The 26,486-nt window shown below is 35.4% G+C and overlaps 3 protein-coding genes across 5 annotated transcripts; 1 reads left to right on the top strand and 2 right to left on the bottom strand.

Moving 5' to 3' along the window:
* Positions 1–229: 229 nt before the first annotated feature.
* Positions 230–12,201, bottom strand: LOC145218478 (claspin-like). Its single transcript, XM_080085884.1, has 27 exons — positions 12,010–12,201; positions 10,788–10,861; positions 8,616–8,661; positions 8,408–8,490; positions 7,495–7,555; positions 7,207–7,289; positions 7,004–7,145; positions 6,783–6,868; positions 6,256–6,514; positions 6,073–6,199; positions 5,909–6,006; positions 5,732–5,832; positions 5,072–5,249; positions 4,487–4,610; positions 4,299–4,416; positions 3,846–3,977; positions 3,484–3,577; positions 3,356–3,424; positions 3,215–3,255; positions 3,017–3,155; positions 2,717–2,778; positions 2,465–2,591; positions 2,236–2,377; positions 1,800–1,891; positions 1,676–1,725; positions 1,130–1,246; positions 230–835 (listed from the first exon to the last, which is right to left on the bottom strand). The coding sequence occupies exons 1-27, from the start codon at positions 12,047–12,049 to the stop codon at positions 716–718; spliced, it is 2,805 nt and encodes a 934-aa protein (XP_079942010.1). The 5' UTR covers positions 12,050–12,201; the 3' UTR covers positions 230–715.
* A 2,875-nt stretch (positions 12,202–15,076) lies between these two features.
* Positions 15,077–24,071, top strand: LOC145217536 (uncharacterized). 3 transcript variants are annotated; one of them, XM_080084798.1, is made up of 16 exons: positions 15,077–15,283; positions 15,844–15,910; positions 16,004–16,113; positions 18,262–18,382; positions 18,485–18,659; positions 19,139–19,233; positions 19,302–19,408; positions 19,467–19,598; positions 20,147–20,242; positions 20,349–20,431; positions 20,755–20,875; positions 21,118–21,266; positions 21,338–21,463; positions 21,576–21,689; positions 21,898–22,020; positions 23,778–24,071. In XM_080084798.1, exons 1-16 carry the CDS (start codon positions 15,265–15,267, stop codon positions 23,820–23,822), a joined length of 1,683 nt encoding a protein of 560 aa, XP_079940924.1. In that variant the 5' UTR covers positions 15,077–15,264; the 3' UTR covers positions 23,823–24,071. The 3 variants fall into 3 exon arrangements, with proteins under 3 accessions (XP_079940924.1, XP_079940926.1, XP_079940925.1); XM_080084799.1 differs by lacking the exon at positions 15,077–15,283 and adding an exon at positions 15,456–15,614; XM_080084800.1 differs by lacking the exons at positions 15,844–15,910; positions 16,004–16,113.
* Positions 23,867–26,010, bottom strand: LOC145217538 (ferritin heavy chain A-like). The gene is made up of 7 exons (XM_080084802.1): positions 25,868–26,010; positions 25,332–25,424; positions 24,972–25,118; positions 24,795–24,901; positions 24,437–24,512; positions 24,267–24,362; positions 23,867–24,198 (listed from the first exon to the last, which is right to left on the bottom strand). The coding sequence occupies exons 1-7, from the start codon at positions 25,931–25,933 to the stop codon at positions 24,052–24,054; spliced, it is 732 nt and encodes a 243-aa protein (XP_079940928.1). The 5' UTR covers positions 25,934–26,010; the 3' UTR covers positions 23,867–24,051.
* Between the last annotated feature and the right edge of the window lie 476 nt (positions 26,011–26,486).

Genomic DNA, 26,486 nt, shown 5'->3' with positions numbered 1-26,486 from the left:
ATTCTAATTCCAATCTAATTTAGAAATATTGAGTAGGCTCTGATTCTAATCAAATTCACAGGTTTGTCCAACGGCATGAGTTAAATTTATGGTTTTTGAGAGTGGTAATTCTAATCTAATTTGTAAAAACTGAGTTGCTCTAATTTTAATTCTAATCCAATTTTTAAAAACGAAAAAAATCTAGTTGTCCAAGTCTGAACTTATAGCAAACTAACAAAATAATTCCAAATTGCAATGTTGCGGATTCGTTTTTAGCGTGGGAAACGAATTGTACAAAAACGCACGAGAAAATCACCTACAAAATCAATATCAATACATTTATGTAAAAGATTTTTTTTTTTACTTTTCACATTCATGCTAATGCATTTTCGGTTACAAAGTAACACACGCTGAACAACAGCAAACGAAAATGATCCAATTGTTATCTCAATTTCGGTTATAAATGGCACAAATTTTGTGCAATTTTCTTAACTCTTCTTAATTTAAAATAAGCTCTCAAAATAAGCCTGTTGAAATAGTGGAAAGCAAATGCAGTACGATGATGTGCAGCGAGATTTAATATAAACTGTGGAATAACGGTGCACCACAAAACAACCAGCCATGTGAAACTAACATTGAGGTTACATCTGCACAGGACGCACGTAATATTCACACCAGTACAGCAATTCAATTAAAATCTAATGTAAAAGACATAAATTATTTTCTTTGAACAAATTCAAAATTCGAGAATATCAAATACACTATTGGAGTCTTCGTCCAGTCTAGGCTTTTTCGAAATTTGTAAACTGCGTTCAACGCTTTTGTTCTTTTTCGACGCTTTTCGGGGTGATACTGCCTGCAGCAAGACAAACCGATCAGTAAAACTGTACTGTTACATAAAGCAGTGTTTCGGCGAAATTCTCAAACCCATAGAATAATAAAGCAAATAAACTTTTATCCACAGAATAATGCACCTGAGAAATTTACTGGGTCTGTAACTAGCTTTATAGTAAAAGCTTATCATTGAACGTCTTTAAAGGTTTTGCAAAGAAAAATGTAACATAGTTTGTAGAACCAATAGGAAAATAATGCTGGCCACCCCAGACTTGTGAAACACTTTAACTTGTAATAAAACAAGTGTTAGACTTACCTTAAAAACCATTTTATCTGAATTTTGTGCTCCCTGGATATAGTTTGCATCTTTAAAGTTAGCGAACTTCGACAAAACACTCGCATTTCGCCGCAGAAAGGAACATTTCTTGGCCACCTGGAACATACACCACATTTTAATGATAAACAACAATGCTTTGACGAATCAAGCAGTTTTCATGACCACTTAGGGACCAGTTTTAGCAGCCACCTTTAATTTTTTCTTATGTACAAAATGTCTGATGTTAAATTTTACGACCAATAACTGATTTTTCAAAAAAGCTTTTGAGAAAAAAAAATGTTAAAGCAGCCTTTGTTGAGGTTACGAATCTTTACTTTCTTTACCGGTCAGTACAGCATTTACTAACAATGATAAAAGCAGTTTTTTAAAGTTACTTGTATTTGAAAGTACTGCCTACGTAAGGTAATTGGTAAAAATAAAAAAAATGCGCGTTTTATTAAGGTAAAAAAGTTTCAGTGGTGAAGTTTTCTTGTGGTTATACGTTCTTGCATCAACCATAAACTTATGTCTAGACATTACACAAACCTTTGCTTGCTGAAGACTGGTGGATCGTGTAAGCAATGGAGTAGGTTTACCTAAAATAATTTTAATACTTAAAAGTGTAGCAGAAAATATAGTAAATACTAAGTTGTTTGCAGACAAAACCTACTTCTGGAATCTTCATTGACTTCCGATAAAATATTTCGTGATGCAATGACAGTTTTTCCATGTTTCAGCAATTGGGAATCTTCATCAAGTTCACTATAAAATAATCAGTTTTTGAAACTAAACCAAACAATTCCACATTAAAGGGAAGACTTTGTTTGGGCAACAAACATGTTTGCATAAAAGACCACAAATACTGTCTAAGAACTATTCTTTACCGGGAAGATATGGCAAGCAGCCCTTAAAACTGAAACAAATTTATTGAAAAAAGTTTGTATTTGGTGCAATCATATTTTGGTTAGGCCTTGTATATTACTTTTATTAAAAGTTAGTAGTTTGTCATGTACTTGTTTGTACCAGCTCTACTATTTTATTCAATACATGTGCACACACCAGTAGTGTTTAGCCTTAATAGAAAGCTTCAGATTAATTGAACCTACTCTTTGTCAACAGTTTGTGAACACAAATATTCTTCTCTCTCCAATCTCATTCTCCTCCACTGACTTTCCTCATTTTCAGGTTTAGTTTCACATTCTTCATTTTCATCACCAGACGAAAATATGTCTTCATTTAAACTGGAATCTGGTTTAGGTAAAAAAAATCCACAGAAATATGTTATTTTAAACATTTTGGAAAAGCAAGTAAGATAAATTCTAAAAGATATTTTACCAATATTTTTCCATCTGAATTTGCGTTTTCTTCTCATCTCTACAGCATCCTCAACAAATGCTTCTTGCAGCAAGTTAATGTCTCTTTGGTCTTCATCCAACAATTGTTTTAAATGAACTTTGTTCACCTAAACAATAGTAAGTAATTATTACCCCAAACAAAAGTTTCACTTCAATTTTTAGGTTTAGCAAATAAATTTTCCTCTAAAATGTCAAAAAATGGGAAGTGCGGTGTCATGCTTATAATAATTACTTGATTATGAATATCTTCTTCACCAGGAAGAACTTCATCATTTTCTTCTTCTTCATAAAAATCTAAATAACACATTTTAATGATTTTAGACATCATAAATTTTAGATTGCTGGATAAGTTAAAATTTCAGCTAAGTGATAAGTAAATTTGTAAGACATCTAAAACACATATTTCCAGGGTCAATTTGCACTTTAAAACATAACTAGTTTAATATTTATATGGAGCCAATCACATTTGCAAAATCGTTTATTTCTGATAGCAAGATGTACAACATTTTCATTTAGAAACCTTTAAACGAACCATTGTTTTCTTCATCTTCATCATCAGTTCCAACATCCGATCCTGATAATTCTGCTTCTTCCTCAAGAAAGTTTTTCATCAATGCTGCTTGTACTTGCTTCTTTTTGCGGACAATTGTTATCCCTTCACCATCACTTTCCTGATAATCAAACAATTTAGGTAAATCTGGTCATTAAAAAGAGTTTGCAACAGGAGTACCTCACTAAGATCCTCATCAGAAAATTTGTTGGAGACAGTTTCTAAACAAATGACCTTAGTTAAATTATAAAGTTTAACAAACCTTTAAAAATAGAAAAATTAAAAAAAGGTGTTTAGTAAACAAAACTTTGCCCCACACACCGGGTTCCACTTGAAATCCAAAACTTTCATTTCCATTTTGTTCTGCAGCATCCTCAGACACTGATGATTCTAATGAAAAGCAATCTTACAAATTTTCTTGATTGTGAAAATTGAGTAGGGATAATTACCTTGAAACTTTCCAGAGCAAAGTTCAAGTAGTTGAGACATATTGCAGTCATTTGCATTGTCATCCTCAGCGCCAGGGGGAAGAAAGTTCAGTGACTACAAAATCATGAAACACAAAAATGAATGTAGTGAATTATGCAACACAAAGTTAATCAAAATTTCATTTAACATGTGCTGTTAATAATAGCAAAAGTAGAAACAAAAATCTTTTTTAGAAATCGTAGTTCTAAAAAGTGTACTCTGATTGTCACAGAGCTTCGTTGTGACACAACAATCTCTATAGAGAAGAGCATTATTCCTATTTTTTTGTGGAAATTAAATTAAAACAAAAACCTCAAAAAAAAAAATGAAATGTTTGCCAAACCTTTTCAGATTTTGCCTCTTTTATAAAACCATCTGAATCAATAAATTGAGATTCTCCATCACCACGTGATTGGGAAGCTGAGGTGTTCGGTGAATGAACAACATTAAAAATTGAATCTTCATCAAAGTTGAGCTGAAAAATGATATGGGAACGGTCAAATTTCAACCAAATAAAAACAATAACACACCTAACTTAAAGTGATAAACATTTTTTAAAAGGAACATTAGCCAGCTGTTCAGGGACAAATGTATTAAATACTCCCATTCTCATTAGCAACATAAAACTCCAAAATAAGAGCTCTAACTGGGCAAGATGTATCAATGAAACTATATGAAACAACACTTTGTGGCACAAAACATACGGACCATAATGGTTAAAACGAAAAAGTAGTGATTAAATACTTGTGTCCCTCAGTGCAAACAATAGAACACATAATACTAAAAAATAACATACTTTAGGTTTAGAGTAATCCGATATATTGGACAACTCTGGTTGGTTCGGAGGAATCATTGAACTGTATAGGTTATCAAATGACTGTTCTGACACTTCATCCCTGCTTGAGTTCAGTTTTCTTAAATAGAACATACAGTTTAAAAGGTTGACTTTTTTTAAATTTAAATTTTTTGAGGTAATGTAATCACTTTATTGAATCATCAAACAGAAGCATGGAACCTTCTCTTGGTAACTGGGGTAAAGAGGTTTCACTTCTGTGCACAGGTGAGGGATTCTGAAAATTTGGATGAGAGTTCGATTCAGAAGGAACATCTACCAGTAAAATAAGATCAAAATTATGATGTGCACATAAATTATTGGGGTAGTTTCAGATAAGCACTTTGACTGATACTTCTTATGCCAATAAAAGTGTTATTTGGGTAAAAGCAGTTCTAAAATGGTTCAATAATTGCTCAACAAGATTAGTTGGCTAGAACTGGGCAGGTAGCCACACCCAAATGACATATTCTATCAATGGTAAAATGTCCTTAGAATCAGATTTTGCAAAAAAATGTAGATGGCAAGTGGAACAAATTTTAGGACTCTAAAACATTAAATAAAATGCCAAATTACAATACCCCAAAGAGCAGTTGATCACCCAAATCTACAGCAATTTATATGCATTTACAAGGTCACAAATTGACAAAAAATTGGGGTGAATAAAGCTATCTGAAATATGAACATTATTTCAAAAATATGGTATTGGTTAAAAAACAAGAAACTCTTTTACGAACCAGCAATGGATGAGGATAAGTCTTCACTTTCCTCATCATCAATAACAGGAAGTCGGTTTTCTTTCTTTTCATATTGCAGTTCCATTTCATCATCCAATGATTCATTGTCTGACCAATCACCATCATCTAATTCTTCTTCACTTTCATCAACTTCCTCATTGTCAAGACGATTAATTGCCTGTTACATTAAACTTTGTATGTATACGTTTGTAACATGGTAATATCATAACTCCAAAATATATGAAAACTTGTGCAAATGTTTCTCAACTTATGATATAGGGTCCTGGAGCTAAAATTGACATGCAAATTTTTTGAAGAAAAAGATACAGGACAGTACAATCTAAACACTAACAAAAACTATGAAGAGCCATTTGTGGTATGGTAATTTAAAATTAATAGAAAACTATATCTGCAAACAATCCCAATTGAGTAACATATTATGCATGTATACATACATACATAAATATATGTACATTACATGAAATAATTATTTTTAATATATTTGGCAAAAAACAAGTAAATCATCCCATTGTTTTAAGTGGGAGGGAAAATACAAAACCAACATGCAGCCTCAGAGCAATGACTTGCAGACCTCTTACATGAGGTACAGTAATGGTCCATCACTTGTTTGCAAATATGGTGCACCGTGCACATACTTACTTCTCTTTTCAATCTTTCCTGCATTCTGCGTTGCTTCATTTTAGCATTTAACTTGTCTTTTAATTTATGGTAGTTGCCACCACAAGAACTCAACAGTGTCTCTGAAACATATGATGTTTGACTTCTATTGTAATGATATAAAAATGTTTTTTTTTCCAGAATGGCACCAACTTATACCTTCACTTAATAAATTGGAAACCGGTTCTTGTGCAACAACAACATTGTTCACCAACTCTGATCCAGTTCCATCAGCACGATCTTCTTTTTGCACAATTCTGCAAAAAAACTTTGTAAAAAGTTTGGCCTTGAACAATGCTTTCTTCGTGTCACATTAAACTTACGTAAACTGAACCCTCTTTGGTTTTGTTGCAGATTTTTTGGTTGAATGTTTAAGAAAACGTTGCAAAAATTTTGACACGCCATTTGTTTCTGACTTGTTTTCACTTTCATCCGTCAAAGTAATAAAGCCTGTAAAAATACAAAATATGTACAGATGATTTTTGACCACCACAAACTGATTATACCTGTATTTTCAGCTTGTGTACCACTACTATCATTCTTCACAACATGAAGTTCTGGAAGTTTTATACCTCTTGATTCTAACAACTTTTGCTTTTTGCTGCGCAAAGTTGACTGAGTATTATTGCTCACTACATCACCAATTTGAGAGTTTAATTCAGCTGAATCAGAGTCCGTTGGTTTTTTTGCCTCATCCTCATTAAGGTTATTAATTTTGTCTTGCTTGTTAATTGACAGTGATGGGACGTGTGAAGGCTGGTTTTCCTGAACAATTAAAGCAGATTTAAATTTTTTTATGATACCCATAATAATTACGCTTTTGCAGTATTTACACTAATATAGTGTTTGCATTATTTGCTGTTCATATTAACACTAAAATATAGTTGTGACTATCAATAATAATTAGTGCGGCACATATCAGGGATATTGTAATTTGCAAGATTAAACTTTTCATGGAAATTTTCTTGTTAATGTAAACAAATTTAACAAAAAAAAAGCTAACAGATTTTTGATTTGACACATCAAAAAATACCATGGTTGGTAAAATTGAGGGTCGCTGAAGAAAATCTGACAACTTTTTGGCTTCAGGTATGAAATAAGGAAGATTTACTGCAGATTCTGCAAATAAAATTATATTTCAGTGAACAACAACTTTGCTAAACTTATGAACTTTAATTACATATACAACACATTGTTAAGTTAGTCACATAGATTTCCTCATAAACCAACAACAAGTTGCATTAAGTTAGTTACCTCGTATAATTCTCTGTGTTTCACTTTTAATTTCCAGATCATTTGGTAGTGACCTTGTTCGTGGTTTGCGAATACCACTGAATGAATCTGTGAGATGTTTCTCTCCACTATACCCATCATCATTATCATCACTATCATCATTCTACATGTGTGATTACAGAAATTTTTTGTGTTGCTAAAAGTTTAAAAAACACGCAGCTTACATGATTTGCCTGTCGCTGAACTGCATCTTTGTTACGAAAAATTCGAATTGGTGGGTTTTCATCCTCATCATCACTACTTGACTCTATTAAAACATTTGTTTTTAGAAATTAACACAATACAGGGATTCATTAGATTCACTAAAACAATTCAAACAAATATGCCCAAACCAACAGTAACAGACTCCTGTAGGTTGTTATCTACAAACAATGTTGTCTTTGGCCATTTTTTGTTCACAATCAATGGATCAATTAAATTAACCAGTTTATAATTTTATATTTTTCTCAAACCTGATGAACTACTTGATTCATCAGAATCTTCATCGATCTCCGAAAGCGATTTTTTTACAATCTGTAATAGCAACACAACAAAAATAAAACAAACCCACACACCACAATTAAGTTTGGGTTTATAGCATATATCAGGGATGTGCAACTTGGGGCCAGCGAGGTCAAATGTAGCCCTCTGATTAAAGGTTGTCCAGCCCGCAGAGACACTTGAATTTCAAATGTACTGACAAACGAGTCCAAATATTACATATTTTTTAACAGATCAATGTCCCTGGTGCTACTTTTCCGTGACCGGACAATATACAGCCAGAAATTAAATGTGAATTTTACTTGTAGTTGTTAACTCAATGTAGACCAGTGGTTCCCAACCTTTGGAGGACCGTGGCCCCCTAAAAGTCACTTTTTGGCCTCGTGGCCCCCTTTAAGTAACCCTGAAGGTCCTGTGGCCCCCTTGAAAAATGTAAAAGGCAATCTCGTGTTGGAATTCGGTACTAATTTCGACTTTAAACAGGTCGAATAGCGCAAACAAGAATCCGTTATCGTGAAAAACTGCAATACAGACAAATAGTATGTGAAATAGTCAATTCAAGTAGGGAATAAAGTTAAAAAGAAAATGGCTTTTAGTGGGTGTTTCTTGTGAATCTACACCCGTGGCCCCCCGGAACACAGCTCGTGGCCCCCCTGGGGGGCCATGGGTCCTGGTTGGGAACCACTGATGTAGACATATTTGGTGTGCAACAAAGCAAAATCACCTTGTGTTATAGATAGGTGCAGCCCATGATCTACTGTAATTGTATCTGGTCCCACAGGGACAAAGGGCATACACCCCTGCCATATATAATTCAAGTGAATTACATTTTACAAATCAAAAATCACTTTCAAAATTTAAAGACAAAGATAGCTTTCAACATACATTTGTTTTCTCTTCTTCATCATCAGAATCAACAAAAACTCTTCTCCTTTGTTTCAATTCTTGACATTTATTTTCATTTTCACCTTGACAAAATAGCGTTAGTTTGGTTTGTGTTTTTTTATATATTTCACCATGTGAAACAAACATAATTCAACACAGAAAGTTGATCAAACAAGCATGGCAGAATTTCAACTATAAAGCAGTCTACCTGAATCTGAAGAACTTTCAGTGTTTCCTGAGAGATTATTTGTGTCCTATAATATTAAGCAAAAAAATAAATGTGAGGCAACAAAGCACAGTTCAAAGCTAATGCACACATTTTTGAACATATTTCAATACATTTAGTAAGTTTAATTTTACCACATAACCTTTTGGTGCTGTTTAAAAGCCACATAATAGTTGCGGGGGACAAACAATTTTTGAAACTTTGGTGCCTATCTTTTGTTTTTGGCAATAGAAGGTTAGCTTTTCTTGTCAACATAGCTGATGGGACTACTTTTATATTTATGTGAATAATTTCAGATTTACTAAAAAGTTTGTTCTTACAGCCTGAAAAGGGTACAAAAATACAATGTCCTTGTAAAAAAAGGTCGAAATTAAAATCATGTAAAAATGCAAGTGGCAACTTAAACTTCAAATAACATACAGACATCAAATAAACCATGTTAAAGTCAAGATAACACAGAAATTTCTTTGATAACTTTGATACAATCTCATGGGTCCCCACACATGCAAAGTTGTAAATAATGCATTTCAAGAAATAACCATGAGAAAGTTTGGTATTGTAAGGTCAAACACAATGATTGGTACTGAGCATAAATAAACATGCTATGTGTACAAACTATCTAAATTTTCTTCCATTCAGGCATTTTTAAAGGTTTTTCTATTGTATGTTCTATCTGAAAAATGAAGGGGTAAGTAGCGAAAAATTAGACTAAAACACAACAATCAGCTGCTATTATTGGAAAATTGCACAGACTGTCCTAATTCCATTCAATTCAGACATTGTTAAAAAAATTCACCCACTGTAGGGGGCTAGTGGGGTAAATGTTGGGGCTACAGGTTGGAAAACAACAATCAACAACCATAGATAGCACCCACTACAAGTTGCCCAAGTTTTATGCAATTCAGACATTGTTTAAAAAATTCCCCCTTTTTAGGGGGCTAGCGGGTAAATGTTGGGGCTACAGGTTGGAAAACAACCATCAACACCTAACAATGGCACAATGGACAAACTGTCCAAATTTCATCCCATTCGAACACTACTTAAACAATTCACCCTTTTTGGGGGGCTAGTGGGGTAAATAATTGGTCTCTACTCCAAAACTAAAAAAATATCAAACCACAATAACCCAACCCACAGTCCTGTAAATTTTTGTCCAAATCGGCAAATGTTTAAACATTTGGCCACTGGAGGGGCTTTTGAGCAACAACCCGTTATTGCCTCTGACGTCACCCCCTGACTGTCAACTGCAAAAACATCCACCAAACAACCCACAAACATTAGTAATGTATATGGTTGGGTTTATAACATCACACAAAACTAACGTTTGTGGTGCGCACCAACCACATTTTACATTTTGGGGTCTAGCGGGGTAAATACTGGGGTTATCATGACAAACGAAGCAGATGGCACATCTACATAACTATAGCTACCATCTGTGAAAGTTTCATCCAAATCCATCAAACATAGGCAAAAAGGGGTGGACAAACTTCAGGGAAGAAAAAAAGAAAAAAAAAGAAAGAAATAGAGTAAAATCAAGATGTGCCCCCTTCAAGGAATGGGACCCATAACTATTTCTTTGTTTTTGAATTACTGCCGACCAAACTTGCAGCAGTTAGGTACTGTTTGTAAACTAATCAAACATTTCAAGTTGGTAATAACACTGATTTTCATGGCTTCAGGACTTTTTGCATTTCATTTGGTCTTTTGTTGGTAATCCGGGGTAAATCACTGTTTAAAAATGTATTGTTTTATCACCCCATTACTAAAAACCATTTGAGGTAAAATCGGGCGACAGAGAACTTCAGCAAGGTTTTTTTATTCTATTTGAGTATATAAACAGCATTCTAATAAACATGAATGTTTACAAAGCTAATAACTGTGATTCCCAACCTGGGGTTAGCATACACTCACAGGAATTAGGATCGGGGGGATCCGTTTAAGGGGGAGTAAATGCAAGAATTTTAATAGCTTTCAATATTTGAAAGTTTTCAAAATATTGCACTACCCAAACTTACTATTCTTATTGTCAGACAGTGCTTAAACTATCAATTCATTAACAACCTTAAGTATAAGTACTATTTGGTCATATCTAATCATAAATAAGTTTTTGTAACCATATTTTTTGTAAATTTTCGTGAAACATACAATACAAACCTTGATCGTTTCTGGTTCACAATCAGATTCATCAGATTGAAGGAAATTATATGCTTTAGCAGACTTAAAAACATCTGAAAAAAAATCATGGAGATTATGTATCTTTTTGCTGATTGGATTTTAAAACAGTCACTTCTTTAAATCTTAATTGTTTACTCTTTTCCATCAAACATAAATGATTTAGGCAAACTCAGAGATTAAAAAAATTGTAGATTTCTGAATGCTAGAAATTTTGCAATGAATTCCTGGGAATATGGCAACAGAGTAAAATACAACAAAAGTGTATTATTTATTTACATTTTTGACTGCTAAACTTCATCGCTACTAATAGCAACTTTTCGCAAAAGTGATAAACTATCCTTTGTTTACCACTTTTGCAAAATGTTGCCAGTAATGCAATAGGATAAGATAGTTTATGAAATTTGCTTGGCAACTAGTGGTGTTGAATACCTGCCAATATAGACAACATTCATAATGTGATATTTTCCGTTGAAAATTACCCTAAACTTGAAATGAACAAAAAAAAAAAACCTATTAAAATTATTTGAGGTTATGGTCCAACTTAATTTGCAGTAAAAGAACTAAAATATACTTTATGCTTTATTTTTAGAAAAATGCAAAAAAACACTCAATGTTGTTTAAAATGATAAATTGCAGTGACTAAGGGCAGAGTACCAAAAAATTGCAATGCTTCATGCTTTGCTTTCCTTACAAACAAACATTGCCATGTAAAAACAGAAATAACGGAACGGAAGCTACTTAACAATCAATGCATTTTTAGTTGGATGTGCTGTGAAACATATCACTGACTGGACAATGCTCAAGCCAAGATGGAGAAGTGATTGTGCCAAAGACTCAAGCACAAATACCCTAGTTACCAAGTGATGTTTATTGGCCGACAAATGTGCGATAACAAATAGGTTGATACCAATAATTAGTAAAATGCTAAATATCTTTGCCGACAAAAGCATGGTTAAGTTGTATCTTCGAAAAGTTTAAGTATTAAGATATTGACTAAACAGAACTATTTATGTATTCAAATATAGCCATACAGATGACACAGGTGTACTAAATATAGCCATACAGATGACACAGGTGTACTTCAAATGCAATTAGCAGGTTGCATTCATTGCATTGCAACAACACTATATTTGTTTCAAACATGAGGTTGGAGAAAAAACTCATTGAATTAGATAAATTTAGCTCGAATAATACGTATTACCTGTCCCAAGACTTTCTTCGTCACTTGGCAATAATGTCATAGTGCGTTTTGCAGTTAGATTTACAACAATTCAGCTTCTTACTGTAAAAAAACACAGTCAAAACTTTCTATCTAAATTACAGACAAAAACATGAAGAACAATCGACAATCCAACTATTGTTTTTTTGACAAACAACGACAACGGTACAACGCGTCAACGCGTCAAGCCGTCAAGTTACTGAAGAAAAACGGAAAACCGAACACAAAACAATATCTTTGTTTTTCCCGCGATACTTTTGGGTATATTCGCTACAGCAAAAAAATGGTTATGCTTGACTGCATAAGCACGGACTAAAAATGCTCGACGTCACGTGAAAATACTGCGAAATACGATATAAACTAAAGATTATTAAAAACCAAAATATATTGTTAAACTGCAAATAAATATGATTTTGTTTGGAAACAAAGTCTAAAACTCGAACTCAAAAGACGGAAAAAATGTTAATTGCAAGGAAGGGAACTCTTCAAATCATGTCAAATCAATAAGTAGGGCGATTATTTTTTGACCTAAAAAACGACAAATTTTGACTTTAAAAAACTTTGTTTTGACAAAGTTTTAACCTATGAAGAATTCAAGTGGTTAAATGACGCATTATTGTACGAAAAGTTAAAATATGGCTGTAGGCTAACTAGAGCGAAAAATGTGCAAAAGTCTAACAGAAGGGCAAAAATCTGAATGCATAGCCTACCTAGCTTATTCTGAAAAGGGAAATAAGCTAATCAAAAATCACTGCCAAAAAACTGCAGCTAAGACACAACGAAAATTGTTCAATACATTTGTCTAAACCAGTGGTTTCCAACCTTTTTGACCTAGTGGCACCCTATCAAAGATATAAATAGTTTGCGGCACCCTGGAAAAACTGAATCAATTTTATGAGGTTTCTGTATTTCAAATAACTGTATGAAATAACACAGAATGGATTGTAGGGTATAGCGCGCGTAAATAAATGTATTTATTAAAACATCCGTGTGAAATTTGGACTTTTTGGCTTCTTGCACAAAGTCCTTTAATATTTTTTTTTAGTTATTTTGACCTTGGTGTATTTTTTTAATACAAACGTATCAATTTCAGACGCAAATTTAAGCCATTGTACATATGCTATCAAACGCACCCCAGTTGGGTTTAAAATTCGTGCCAGTTTGTATTCTAGCGCGATTTACAACTGACCATGTATTCGGACCAGCCGCAGTTAAAGGATTAATTATAACTCAGCCATTTTCGATTTACCATGCATCATGCTTTTCGCTGTGCATCGTATCCCCGTGCAAAAGTTTCCAACAATGTTATTGTGATGAAACAAGCGAAACGCCTTTTAGTGTTAAATGAAAAACGAGCGCTTAACAATTATTACTGCTGGTGTTGGCAGTCGCGAGGGTTTGCAGCGCAGTTTATCACAGTTCGGGTAATTACGAAGTTAATATGCCCCCACCACTTTGTGTTCGTGAAACGCAAAACAAAATTATAGAATCTGGCAATAATGATGCGATTCAACCTTTTCAAAACGAAACTTAATACGCACTGAAACTCGGTTAGAAATACATAAATTTCGCACTTGTTAAAGTTGAAATAAATAATGTAGTATTGCAATATCTCGCTGCACCCCTGAGCATTGCAATTGGCACCCCGGCTGGTCTAAACGAAACATGCACGAAGTATCTAAAGCAAAACCGAAGCAAGAGCTGCACCTAACTTACAGCTGCCGTAAAATGACTTGGGACCTACCAAAATTTTGCACGTTTTGAGGTGTGTTGAGCATCACACCATGTCAACCTAATTATTTCAATCACTTGATGGTTTAATGATTCACAAGAAGTAGACAATGGGCCATTTACAACAGTATAAAGTACAAGGTGTAAAATGAAAAGTTCACTGATATGCAACCTCTACAACACCACGACAATGCAGTTTCTAAACAATTTCAACTTTGTAAAAAATTTGACTTTGTAAACAATTTTGACATTTTTTGACCTATTCTAAAAATTTTGACAAATTTTTGACTTTTTTTGACAAGTCAAAAAATAATCGCCTTACTAATAAGTTATTAGTACTTATAACCAAATAATTAAAAATAAAATAAAACAACGACATACGCAAATGCAGCGAAACTCATTGAGCGTTTATTTTATCTAGCAACGTGGAGTCGGAGAGCGGATATCATCATCACTATCATTCTGACGGGATAAACTAGCGCTTCTCAACCGGTGGGCCGCGAAGATTTTCAAAATATTGCTATACCAATTGAGTAGTTTAAAAAAGTTACACAGTTCGTAAGAAGGCACTTTCAAGTTTAACTATATTTCTCTAAAATTTAAATTATAATATTACTTACTATGAAAGCCGCATAAGATTTCTCGTTAAACAAAGCTTTATCACACAAACAAACTACAATCGTCACGTCACAACAATACTTAAAGTGCAATTGTCGCAAATGCAACATGTATTAGCAACTATAACGAAATCGAAGACACGAAACAGTTTTAACATTGACACACTAAATGCTGCGTTGCGTGTGAGATTGTCTCCCATTAAACTCCGACTTGATCTCATCATATCAAATCATCAAGCTCAGGCTTTACATTAAAAGCTTGTGCGCTTACTATTTTTCTTTCTTAATTTTAGTTATTTTTCCATTGTGGTTTTGTCGCAATATTAAACGGTGGTCCGCCAAAAAAATTTTTTTAATGGGCCGTGAGCTTGGAAAGGTTGGGAAGCACTGGTCTAAACGTTTCATTTTAAGTGGGACCGTGGAAGCGCTATCTTCGTTGAACTGTCTAAAGAAAGCGTTAATTCTTGTTGCGTTTGTACAAAATCCCAAAATGCCTTTGGCATAAACTTAACAAAACTTGTTGGCGTTGTGGAACCTCACACCATACCGATAAAAAAGCACGATAAAGTATTTATTACTTTCGGTTCAAACAATAAAACCACTGTCAGATTGGTGGCAGCAGGGAGCAAGCTTCGGCTTGATGAGTGGTCTGTTTGAGTTTCTTATTTATTTTACAGCTGAGTCTGTGCTAGTGTTTGCTCTTAGGAAGGCTTTGTTGTTGTGAAATGGCGTTTCGCACAAAACAAGGAAGGAGGCGAATTGTTTACGATGGTATGTAGATGTAACGCGATACATCTTGCCGAAAGGTTTTTTTTTACTAACAAAGGAGATTAAATCAGTCGATTTGATCCCTTCTGCCATTCTGCTGTGGGATTTATAACACATTATAATGTCCCGAAGTGTATCAGGTAAGTCATGTTTGGTATTAAACATTGCGTTAGTTTATAGAGGTGACAGATTTGTGTGCATGTGAAATACCTTTATTGCGACGTTGTTACAATCAAAAGTGGATCAAATTGTGTACGGTTGTTTATTTAAGAACCTTTGTCCAAAAAGCTCGCTTTGTCTTGGACCAGTCGTATCATATAATTACACAAAAAAAGAAATTGTTGAAAAGTGATGATTGCTTTTTGTTTGGATAACCAACACAGAGGTATTGTTCCGGTCTTCTGTGGTTGTTGGGCTGTCTTTTGCGCACCATATTTTTATGCTTGAGTGGAAAAAAGGTTTCAATCACAGGTGATGTAAAACATCACAAACAAAAAGTTTGTTGTGTGACGTAACAATGAATACTTGATTTACCGTTCATTGCAGTTTGCTGAGCAAATTTTGCTCGGATTTTTGTGTTGTTGTATTCACCTTAGTGTAGAACAATATTAAAGTGTACAAAAGCGGAAATGTGCGTTTAAAATCATGTTACAAAAACATCAGTGTTAGTCAGTTTCAAGAGTTGTTTGTCGTCTTGTAGAGACCCCAAGAGAAATATTGCCTCAGCTTTGTACCCCAATAGCTGACGAAGAAATGAGTGACCATAGGTAAGGCATATGACTGGTGATATTAAAGTTTTGAGGTTCAGGGTATGTTTAGTTAGCATGAAAGGTTTATACGCATGGTACGTGTGACTTTAGATATCAAGGTTATCTATACAACCTCCGTGAGCCGCGTTATCCAGTTACCGGACCAATTGGCTTGAAAGAAGTTACAAAGACTTATCCACTGAAATCCTCACTTGTGAAAGGTGAGAAACAACGTTTTATGTTTGCCAGGTCACTTACTTCATGTACTTTAGTAACAGGATATCAAATTTACAGAACATAATCGCATTGGTCTTGTAAGACAAGCGGCACACGAAACAGGGCCGTAAAGAACTACACAACATATGTATTAAAGTATGTTCCAGCAACAACACGCCTTGCGCAATGTAGCTGAATTGTTTCAACTTGTTGAGTTAATTTGTTCAACAAATTGTGAAAAGTTATATACATGGAAACAGCTTTTAAAATACACACGCGAGGTTTGATAGCTGGCTCTCATTATTCTGCAATTTTCCCAATTTTTGTTGCAACGGCAATATAATATTTCTCTGAGTGGGCCTTAGGATCGCAAAAAAAGAATATGGTATATAGTCTGACACAGAGAATAATAAACTTCATTTTGACGGTGTTTTGTATAGTAAGTGGATGGGGCAATACTTTTATAGTCTGCTTCAATTTTTCATCGCTTTATCTAATTGAGAAAAGAGTTTAGCGATCGAAATAATCAAAAACTTTTTGGTGCAAAATGGTTGCAAAGAAAATAAAAGCCGAATTTACAGTTTGCCAAACTATTCGCCCTATAATAGGTGATTTTGACGAAACTCTTGACGACACACAAACAGAATATATAACGTTCTTGAACACCAACAATAGGAAGTTTTTAAACAAGTGGCGATGTTCCTACGAGAGTTACAGCTAACACTTCCCGCGTGGCCTCAGGTAGTGCTGGCCCATTACATAACGTACAGCTACTAACACAGGAACTCAGATCACAGGCCTGATGATTTCCGGTAGGTGGCGCAACGGAAATATTTTAAAAACAGTTTGTGCAAAAAATGCTGACGGTTAGGGCTATAAGAGTTGGTCTGAGGTTTCATAATTATATTAACAATAAAATCAACCTAAAAACCCAGTTTTTTATATTAAATTTATTCCCTAACCCTATCCTAGCCTGACTGTTAATTTAAATAACTGCGCTCTTTACGCCATCTATCGGTGTTTAGCAAACCTTTTGTACTGTTTCTGTGTTATTAGCTCTACCATTCCATACAGGCACCAAACTAAACACCGGCCCAGGATTTTAGCAAAAAAAGTTTTGGGCGTTTTATCGTTCTGTTTAAACGCTGCCAGTACCACCTTCGTCAACGACATTACAAAACGCATTGATTTCCCAGGAAAAGTGTTTGATTTTGTGTTATGTTGTCACCTACAAGCCTATTAGTATTATTATGTTATTATCACGTAAACTATAATATCGATCATAGCACAAACGCTTTGTCCAATCCTGAAAAAAGATCGGTAACTCATTAGCAGGCTTGCAACGATTCCCGAGGCACCCTAAAACCCCACAACTAAGATAATGATAATGTTTGTTTGGAAGCAAAACGGTAAAAGTCTTCCGCAAGCTTAAGAAGTTTGGTTAGTGTTTTTTTTGTTGGTTTTTTTTTTTTTTTTTTGGTACAAAAAAACGGTTTTACCGTAAACGTAAAGTAAAAAAAGCTTTGACAACAATACAATCTGTTGATTCATTTTCACTCGTTTGGTGCTTTAAGTTTTAGTTTTTCTCGTATCATTGTTGATTTTAAGGACACTTTTAAATTCGCGCCCTAATATGGCTACACTAGCCTGTGTGGTCATTTGTTTTGTCATGGACTGATGAACTTAGTTTGAAAGAGCTTTATGCAGCTTACTTTTGTTTGACTTATACTTGGGGATTGTTTTGTTTCAAAAGTTTCTGCGTCGGCCTTTTCGGCCCATATCGCTGTTACAGCCTTGACAAATCAACCTCCGAAGACTTGTTTTACAAACACAAAACTTTCAAGCATTGCAAAGATGGAAATTGTTTTGACTTTTCACAAAAATTTTTTTTCTATATTTTCTCATGTTTTTTTTTTTTTTTTTTTTTTTTTTTTTTTTTTTTTTTTTTTTTTTTTTTTTTTTTTTTTTTTTTTTTTTTTTTTTTTTTTTTTTTTTTTTTTTTTTTTTTTTTTTTTCTTCACGGGGTTCGAACCCAGGAACCTCCCGGGGACGAATCCCGATCAGGGTTTTTATGTCTGTATATGGGTCAGGCGCGCCAGGCCATTCGGCCAAGTTCCTGCCCATTCTCATGTTTGTTTTGTTTTTGTGTTTAGGTATGCCGGTTTTACCGCCTCAACCTGGCAGTGGATTTCTTCACGGTTCGCCAACAATCGGAAAGTTCACGGAAACCGACAGAAAAGAACAAAGAAACAATATTCGCCTGCTCGAAAAGACGTGAGTACAACTTTGCAAGTCAATGGTGAAACAAACAAAAATTTCAAACATCACAGAAGTAAGTTTGTTCTGTTTTTCTATGTCTTATATATATTTGTTTAGATCTGCTGAATTTCGAAAGCTTCAGCGCCAACAACTTGAACGACAACAGTTTACAGAAGAACATCGTCAAGTCAAAGATGCCCAAGAGAAACAAAAGAAGCAAGAAAAACAGGACGATTTAAAACTATTAAAGAACTACAATCCTTTCGGAAAACCTGGATTCGGAGCACCACGAGTAATTACAACAAGTTGGCCAATTAGTTATTCTGAACCTTTTTAAATGGTATGCTTTTACACCTTCAAGTAAAAAACTGGTTACATATCATCACAAATGTAGTACTCACAATAGCACCTTCTCTGTGGTTCTCAACTGGTGGGCCATGATGACTTTTTGGGTGGTTCATGTTAACTATATTTTGTTTTAAATGGGAAATAGGTTAGTTGCATATAATTTAGTGAAAATACAGTACGAAAAAAGCTTAAGTTATTGACCATTTGTTGTTATCTGTTATCTCTCCTTAAAATAAAATTATGTATTGAAAGAATATATTTCAAGCCAACATGCTTGTTGTGGATGCTTTTTGATCCTTACTTAACGATAAACTGGGCCACGATATTTATTAGGTTGGACTGGTGGTCGCGTGGCCTGAAACCAGTTGAAAACCATTGGTCTAGGTAGTTTATTTTTATCGAAAGCATTAACATTCTTTGCAGGGATCTGATAAGCCCAACCTAATAATGACCAAATCGCTCCAAGCAAAGGACGGTGTCGGGATTGTACGGGAGGAAACAAAGCGAGATTTGCCTCGGTTGGTCATGTAGGATATGTGATCTTTACTGTTAACAAAATAGTATGCGAGTTATGCTTTGTTCACAGACAATTACCGCCGGACAAACGACCTCGTATACAACGCTACGAGGATGACCGCATGAGGCGCTACAGAGTGGACAAGAAAACCGCGCACAAATACAAGACTGAATTGGGTACTTTGTACGCTTTTGTTCGTTTGCTTTTATTCCGACATTTATTACTGTATTAAAGATGCCCTGATTGACGTGAAAAAGCAGCAGGCAAAACTTCTGGATGGAATCGATAAAAAACGAGAGGAACAAATGGTTGATTATGACCCATTTGGCAAACCTGGTGCTGGTGCCCCTAACATTGATGACAGTGGTAATTATTATTTGCTTGGACTTCTTTTAGTCAGGATAACCAAACAGATAAATAATGAATATTCAATGAAAAGGGCGGCCTTCAACACGACGGAGCGTCAGTTTATCTTACGTAAACCATCCGATGGATGCGATAAACATTGAAAAAAGAAAAAGATTAAGAATTCAGCAAAAAGGTACCAAGAGTGAGTTATACAGTGATCATCAAGAACAAAAAGAAAGATATATCTTATTAGTTTGTGCCGCAATAGAACTTGAATTATCACAACTATAAAGGATGCAGTGCAGAACTATTGTCAGTCGAGTTTAGGCATTTAGTTGCAATTCGGACGAGCTTTTCGTAACAGGTTTAAGTTTAAGTTGTAATGAAAGTGCATAATACGGGTGTAACAAAAATCGGGCTCGAGTACTGTTTCAAGCTTGTTATTCCAGGTTCGATCCTGGTTTTGGACCCGGTTTCAAGCCTCTCTATACATCTATGTTTAGACCCAACATGTAACTTTAGATGTTCTTTGTTGCGATTTTATTTTGTGCTTTTTGTTTTTGTAGGTAACATTATGATGTTCCGAAAACACCGTTTTGCTAGTCCCGAGAAAGTCCCTGAAAAAGCCAAAGCAAATGATGACAATCCTTGGTTAAAACTAGGTGTTGTATACAATAATCAATTTCGCGAGCAACGTTTTACCCTTAGCATATATGAGACTATAGTCTGCGTGTGTATAACGATCATTTGACTGAATGTCGTTTTTAGGTCAACCTACAAAAAGAGAAAAACTTCGATTTCCCCGTGCAGGTGACCACGGAATATATGAGTTTGTTGACCCTGAAATTGAGGTAATCCTTGGATCACAGTCTTTATAGTTCTTACATTTCGTGTAACATGCATAAAGATAAGCAACTTAAAATAGCGAATACGGGTGATTCTAATCCTAAATCACTCGAATCAGAAACATAAACATACACAACAAAATAATTTTCAAAAAGGAGTTTCTTGCTGCAACATTGCGAAATTCTTTAAAGAAACATGAACGACAGTTTTATTGTACTTTGATGTGAAACATTTCGCAAACGACAAAAAAGATATTCCTGCTGCAAAAATAACAGTTGCACACAATAGGCTCGTTTGCTCGTTCATCAAAAGTGTTGCCTTTTGACAGAATGAGGGTTTTTCGCGCAAGCATGTTGGTGGAGGTGGTGAACCACTTGTGGACAAAAGTGGTGAAATTCGAACTAAACGCGCCGGGCTTTTAACAACGATCCATGGGGCCAGACGGACAGGTAAATGACACCTAAAATGCCTATGCAACCTAAATCGAATGTGTTATTCAATACGCGTTTGTTCTTTTTTCGTGGTATGTCGTGCCACACAAGCAAAATTAATATTTTTTCGCATTCACATTACAAAGAATTAACATTGCAAAACAAGGCGGATGTGTATTGTTGTTTAAATTTATTATTGATTTTTTAGTTTAGAGTTTTTCCGGACATTGTTAATTTGTACACATTTTTTTGTTTGGTAGAAAACATTACTAAGGTGGCAACACCAGAAAATGTACGCGAAACGGGAAAACTAAGTCCATGGGGAAGACCCGGTGCCGGAGCTCCTTTAAAAGACAGTGAAGGTGAAATTGTGAAAAACACCAAGGGAAGAATACAATACGAATCATTGGTAAGAATCTTAAAAGCAATGTCAATGACATGTGAATCTTTTTTAAACCTATGATCGTGAATTCGTTGCAGGGTTATTCCAAACGCGAAGAGGAGAACATGGGACTTGCTAAGAAACTCTATCGGGATGATTTGCAGAAAGGAATTGAACAGCAAAGACAAATCAGAGATGAAGAAAAGGGATACATGCGATTACCGGTAATACTGCACATAGAGTACAATGTCAAAAAATGCTTGCACCCTGGCCAAAGCCCATCAGAACGCAATGTGTTGATTGTTTTAGGTTTAGTTTTTTCTTCGTATTTTTTAGCCCGGCGATGTGCCTTCCTGGTTTAGCAAAGGGAAAGTCGGAAGACCAAAACGAGATCCGGTGACCGGAATTATTGTTCCACAAAAGCGTATCATGTCCGACGTAACAGCTCAGGTACACCGATGTGAAAAGTTTTGCAATTAACACTGATTTTTACGCATTTGCTGGTGGGCAGTGTAACATATTAACACATATTTAGCCCGATAATCAGAGATAATAATATTTATGGTTTGTCGGAAGAACAAAGAATTAGGATAAATATAAATAAAAAGTCACATAAGCATTTACTGTGAATTATATTAAAAAAACTACATTACCGCAGAAATTCAACATTGATCGACCAAGAGATGCTGAAAAATATTATCAAGACCTTCAACGAATGGCTGGCGAGCGTTACAAGAAACGAATGGAGGAAAAACAACGATTAATTCAACAAGATATTAAAGTAAGTGCGACAGGCGGAAAAACTATCAAAGATTTTTGTGACTGTCGTTTTGGTTTGTTGCAGCACATTCGCGAATTTTCTGAGCGTTTTCAAAAACCGGGACATGGCGCCCCGCATATAAAAGGCCCCGCCAGAAGGAAGTTTAGCAACAATGCGATTATGCCCCAGGAGCAGGTGGTAATCACACACATGTAAAAAGTTTCGGTTATTCCTTACGCTTACAAAATATCAGGTCGGGACAAGTATTCCAGCTGTTGGCGAAAAGGCAACTTTACTCTCTGCTCTCAACCTATTAGAAACCAAAAAAAGATTGGAAAATAGTTTAGAAAGTGAGGAAAAAGATTCAATAGTGACTGAAAGTAGATCCAAGACAGATGAGAAACAGAGGGATTCACTTCTTTGTGACAAGTGCCCGTTCAAGCTTTCGTTACAGACGCTTCAGGCGCGACGAACAGCTTCTCTACCAATCCACCTTGACTTATTTTCACATAAGCGGAGAAAAGGTTTATTTTATTGAAATCTCCAAAATTGCAAACAACTGTTTTAAGTAAGAGTTGTAACAGCGACAGCATACAGGTAAAACGATAATGTCGTTTCAGGGGCGTTTCTATCAAATCTTCTAGAAAAATCAGTGGATAGACCAGTAGAAACTTCAATGCAGGTTTGAGCATCGATATAGTGTTGTATAGACTTTGAAAAGTATCGTAATTCCAATCAAAAGTAGGTTTTAAATTAAAAAACATGTCAGCACGCATTTAGTCAAGCAGCAAAAATAATAGACATATCAGTGTGGGGTCCTGTTTTTAATGATGTAGTTTGAGTCATAAAGACAATATTACAAACAATTTTATTTGCAAGTCTATGTATGGACTATTGTAGTGCCGCTTAAGACTAGCCAGCTGAAACAAATCGGTTTGGTTCATGGGGGTGTATTTAAAGTACGACAATAAACTTGATAGATCGCTAAGATGGCCAATGGTTAGCACATCGGCCTTGGGTCGCCTTGGCTTTGTTTCCCTCTAGTCCCGCCTTGGCCTATTGTTACCTCAGCTAGAAATACCTAGTGGAACCCTGATGGAGGCAAACATCAAATGATGTAACAGACTTACATAAATACAGGTCGTTAGCAGAACGATTTTAGGCGTTGTCCACCTGTTTTAGTAAAAAAATAAAACAAACAAGCATTATTCGATAATTCGAATTGCTTGTCGCTATAGGCCTTAAGTTTAAAACCTGCGATGCTCAATGTTTCAGCTTTACGTTGCAAACAAAGCTAAACTGGCGTTGTAACTTTAGGCTCCGCGACTTTAACTGACAAGTGGTCGTCTGATCGGCCATAAGCAACTAATCGAAGTTCAAAAGAGTTTAACTGATGACGTGACGTTACATATGAACCAAAGGGCAAAGTGTAACTGCCCGACAGTTACTCGTGCTATCAGAAATTTACACAAGGCACAGACTGTCTACATTCATTAAATTATGTAAGGCTCTAATTAATTCCTTCCGACCAACACAATTGTACACAAGCTTTTATTGTACATTAGCTGTAACAATTAAGTTTCGTACATTATTGCGTAAGTACCTCTTTTTCTTGTTTTTGTGCTTGACGCTGGCGCCGCTGCGCCTCACCGCCCTAACCGTTGCGACGGAAAGGCAAATAACTGCATTTTATCTTCCATGCGTGAAAATGATAGTTAACTACAATTGTGTTTCTAATGTATGCTCAACTCTCAACAAACATATTTGTTGTTTTACAGCCGTTTCCGTACAGGGTAGTTGCTCCATGGGCTATTGACGCATGAGAGTGTTGAATGACCAGTTCTCCATTACACGAAGACTTCAAAGATTAACGATTATCAGTTTATTACAAACACACATACTGCAGGCCATATGACAGTTACTTGGATATTTTTAACAAAACGTTTTATACAACGAATTTGTACAAGCAAATTATGCTGTATTTGAAGATTATTAAATTTACTGAATGGTGACCAATAAAATCATGTGTGTGGTTGAATAGCAAACATAAATTTACAATTCAAGGTGCTTGTCCACAAGGTAGCTGCCAAGTGCGCTTTCGCTATCTCCAAACTTTTCAAGTGTTCCTACATAGTTCGCCAATTCCTTCGTATCTTCAAGTTGGTGACCCAGGAAATCGTGAGCAATCATTTCGCCCAACTGTAATTGAATTGAAGAATTCAATCAACGCGTAAATAACCTAAATTGTTACACAAGTGTATAGTTACCTCAACATATTCGACTTTTTCCAATTTTGATTCTAAGTCTCCACACACATGGTGGTTCAACGCCTTGGTTGTGCCGTTGACTGTGACCAAAATTGACTACAACGCAAGTTTAAACACACGTATACTTATCTTATGACATAAACGTCTAAACAAGCTTGTTTTGCAAATACCTGTGAAAGTAAAAGATCTTTGTTGCCGTCATCAATTTCACAATTTCCAATCTCGGCCTTAACATCGGATACATCACTGTAAACACAAAACTGAAGACTTATGGAACAGTGAAAAAAAATCGCTTAGCACGAAATCAACGGTATCATAATAACAACGTTACTATAAAGACTGAGATAAAAATTTATAACCCTTGAAAGTATTTGTGTTAGTAGGCTACTGTACATAAATCGTCGTTGATATACATGCCTTAAACAAGTTATCATATTAAACGAAGTTTTAGTTTTGTGTCAATGAAGTTAACGAACAGCACTTTTGCTTTACAACTATTGCGCAACCAGCGGGCTAGCCTATACACACGTCAGCAGAGAATTGAGAGCTCGCGTCACGTCCATCTCCAACTCCACGGCACATTGGAATCCCTTTTTTAGACTTGTTATCGCAGCACATTTTCCATCAGATTTTTTCTAAATTACACGGTAGAAATTAAACTCACAAAACAAAATTTTGCATACGATTTTGCATAATTCATCATACCTCGACGCTACTGATGCTGTACGTTCCACCTCGTTGATTTTGATAGTCGATGAACTTTTCGGCATGTTGCATTTCCTCGTCCGACTTTGCACGGAAGTACTTGGCCGCTTTCGGATAATAAAAGTCGTGTTGCAGAAAGAAATGAGACTGCAAGTAAAAATTGCAAAAAAAAACAAAATTCCATCGTGAAGTTTTCACACACCGGGAATGCAGGATTAGTCTTCGCACATACACTTCTCAAAACTGTTGGTTAATTGGGATTTTTTTTGTCCGAAGCCGCAGAAAATACTTAACGAATGGTTTTGTCACAAATCCCTTTAAATTAAATGCAACAAAACTGTCGGTTTACTGTAAACTTACCAGATAAAGGTATGTATAATGTCCTTTTAGTTCAACAGCGATCTGCTCGTTTATTCGTTGGTTGACTCTTTGCTCGAAACACGACAGAATTTGCTGCAGTAAAAAAATTCAGTGTCAAACTTTACGCTTCATCGAGCACTTCGAAATTCGAGTCGAACGTTTTTGCATGTGGTTCCAAAACTTGGATTCGCTGTTTGTTCTGCGGTGCAAGTCCTGTCTTATTGTTTTGGGTTAGTTAACGAAGAGCGAATGTGCGCTTGACCCACTGGAACAGCATTACGAACTTATTTAGTACCAAAAGTGGTCTTATAAATTGCCTTAAAGTTGGATAATAATTTCTTTGAACAACTTTTTGGGCTTTTAGTATAGGCCGCAGCAAAAAAGATTGATGTGCCTTCAGTCCAACAAGTGTGGGAATCACTGTTTATAATGTTAAAAAACAAAAAGTTACAAACACCACTTTTAACCTATTACACAAGACTATTAAAAGAAACCAATTAGTGTTACTGGTATTGCTAACTTAGACAAAAACTTACTTCGTGACACGTTGCACAGGTTGCACAAATCAGAGACAAGGCAACAAGCACAGTAAGGAGTTTCATGTTTTTTTTGTTTTAAATGTGCTGCAACAATGACCACCACCACAAAGCTGTAAAAAACATTAACATAATCAAACAAATTATTGCTTGGCCGTCAAAACCACAGCTAACACCAACCCACATTCCCTAAATTACATTAAAAACCTGTTTTATTTGACATATATATACTGATTTTTGCCTTGTTGTCCTGCATTAAATTAAGAAGCCATGAAAATCTGAATTTGCCAAACGATACTCAATTATAAAACGCCGATCTTGTTGTCAACGGTCACGTAACAACCTTCCTGTTTTATCATGCTGGTACTAGTTGAAATAAAACTTCGCTGAACAGTACAACAGAAACAGCGCTTTCTTCCCTTTTTAGAACACTGTTTCAAAAAAGCTGTGGGATCGTTGCACAACAGCAGTCAAGCGGTCATGTAGTGAGTCTAGAGCTGTTGTATAGCCTTTGGCAAGGTACTTGTTTGCTGAACTCCTTTTCTTTGTTTCTCCCCTCCATGGGTAATTGCACATTGGACTGCATGCTGTTAAATTATATTGGTTGAACGACTGCTCA

Source organism: Phallusia mammillata, chromosome 3, assembly GCF_965637545.1.
Source record: "Phallusia mammillata chromosome 3, kaPhaMamm4.hap1.1, whole genome shotgun sequence".
NCBI classification, from domain to species: Eukaryota; Metazoa; Chordata; class Ascidiacea; order Phlebobranchia; family Ascidiidae; genus Phallusia; species Phallusia mammillata.
This window is presented reverse-complemented; position numbering and strand designations above follow the sequence as displayed.

Excerpts from the sequence above, each read along its gene's own strand:
- LOC145218478 (XM_080085884.1), bottom strand. The coding sequence starts at position 12,049 with ATGACATTATTGCCAAGTGACGAAGAAAGTCTTGGGACAG. Across the intron at positions 3,425-3,483 it reads TTGCTCTGGAAAGTTTCAAG|AATCATCAGTGTCTGAGGAT; the intron begins GTAATTATCCCT and ends GCTTTTCATTAG. Across the intron at positions 1,892-2,235 it reads TCACAAACTGTTGACAAAGA|TGAACTTGATGAAGATTCCC; the intron begins GTAGGTTCAATT and ends ATTATTTTATAG.
- LOC145217536 (XM_080084798.1), top strand. Across the intron at positions 20,243-20,348 it reads CAATCCTTGGTTAAAACTAG|GTCAACCTACAAAAAGAGAA; the intron begins GTGTTGTATACA and ends TGTCGTTTTTAG. Across the intron at positions 20,432-20,754 it reads TTGTTGACCCTGAAATTGAG|AATGAGGGTTTTTCGCGCAA; the intron begins GTAATCCTTGGA and ends GCCTTTTGACAG.
- LOC145217538 (XM_080084802.1), bottom strand. The coding sequence starts at position 25,933 with ATGAAACTCCTTACTGTGCTTGTTGCCTTGTCTCTGATTTGTGCAACC. Across the intron at positions 25,119-25,331 it reads ATTATACATACCTTTATCTG|TCTCATTTCTTTCTGCAACA; the intron begins GTAAGTTTACAG and ends TTTTACTTGCAG. Across the intron at positions 24,363-24,436 it reads AAGATCTTTTACTTTCACAG|TCAATTTTGGTCACAGTCAA; the intron begins GTATTTGCAAAA and ends CTTGCGTTGTAG.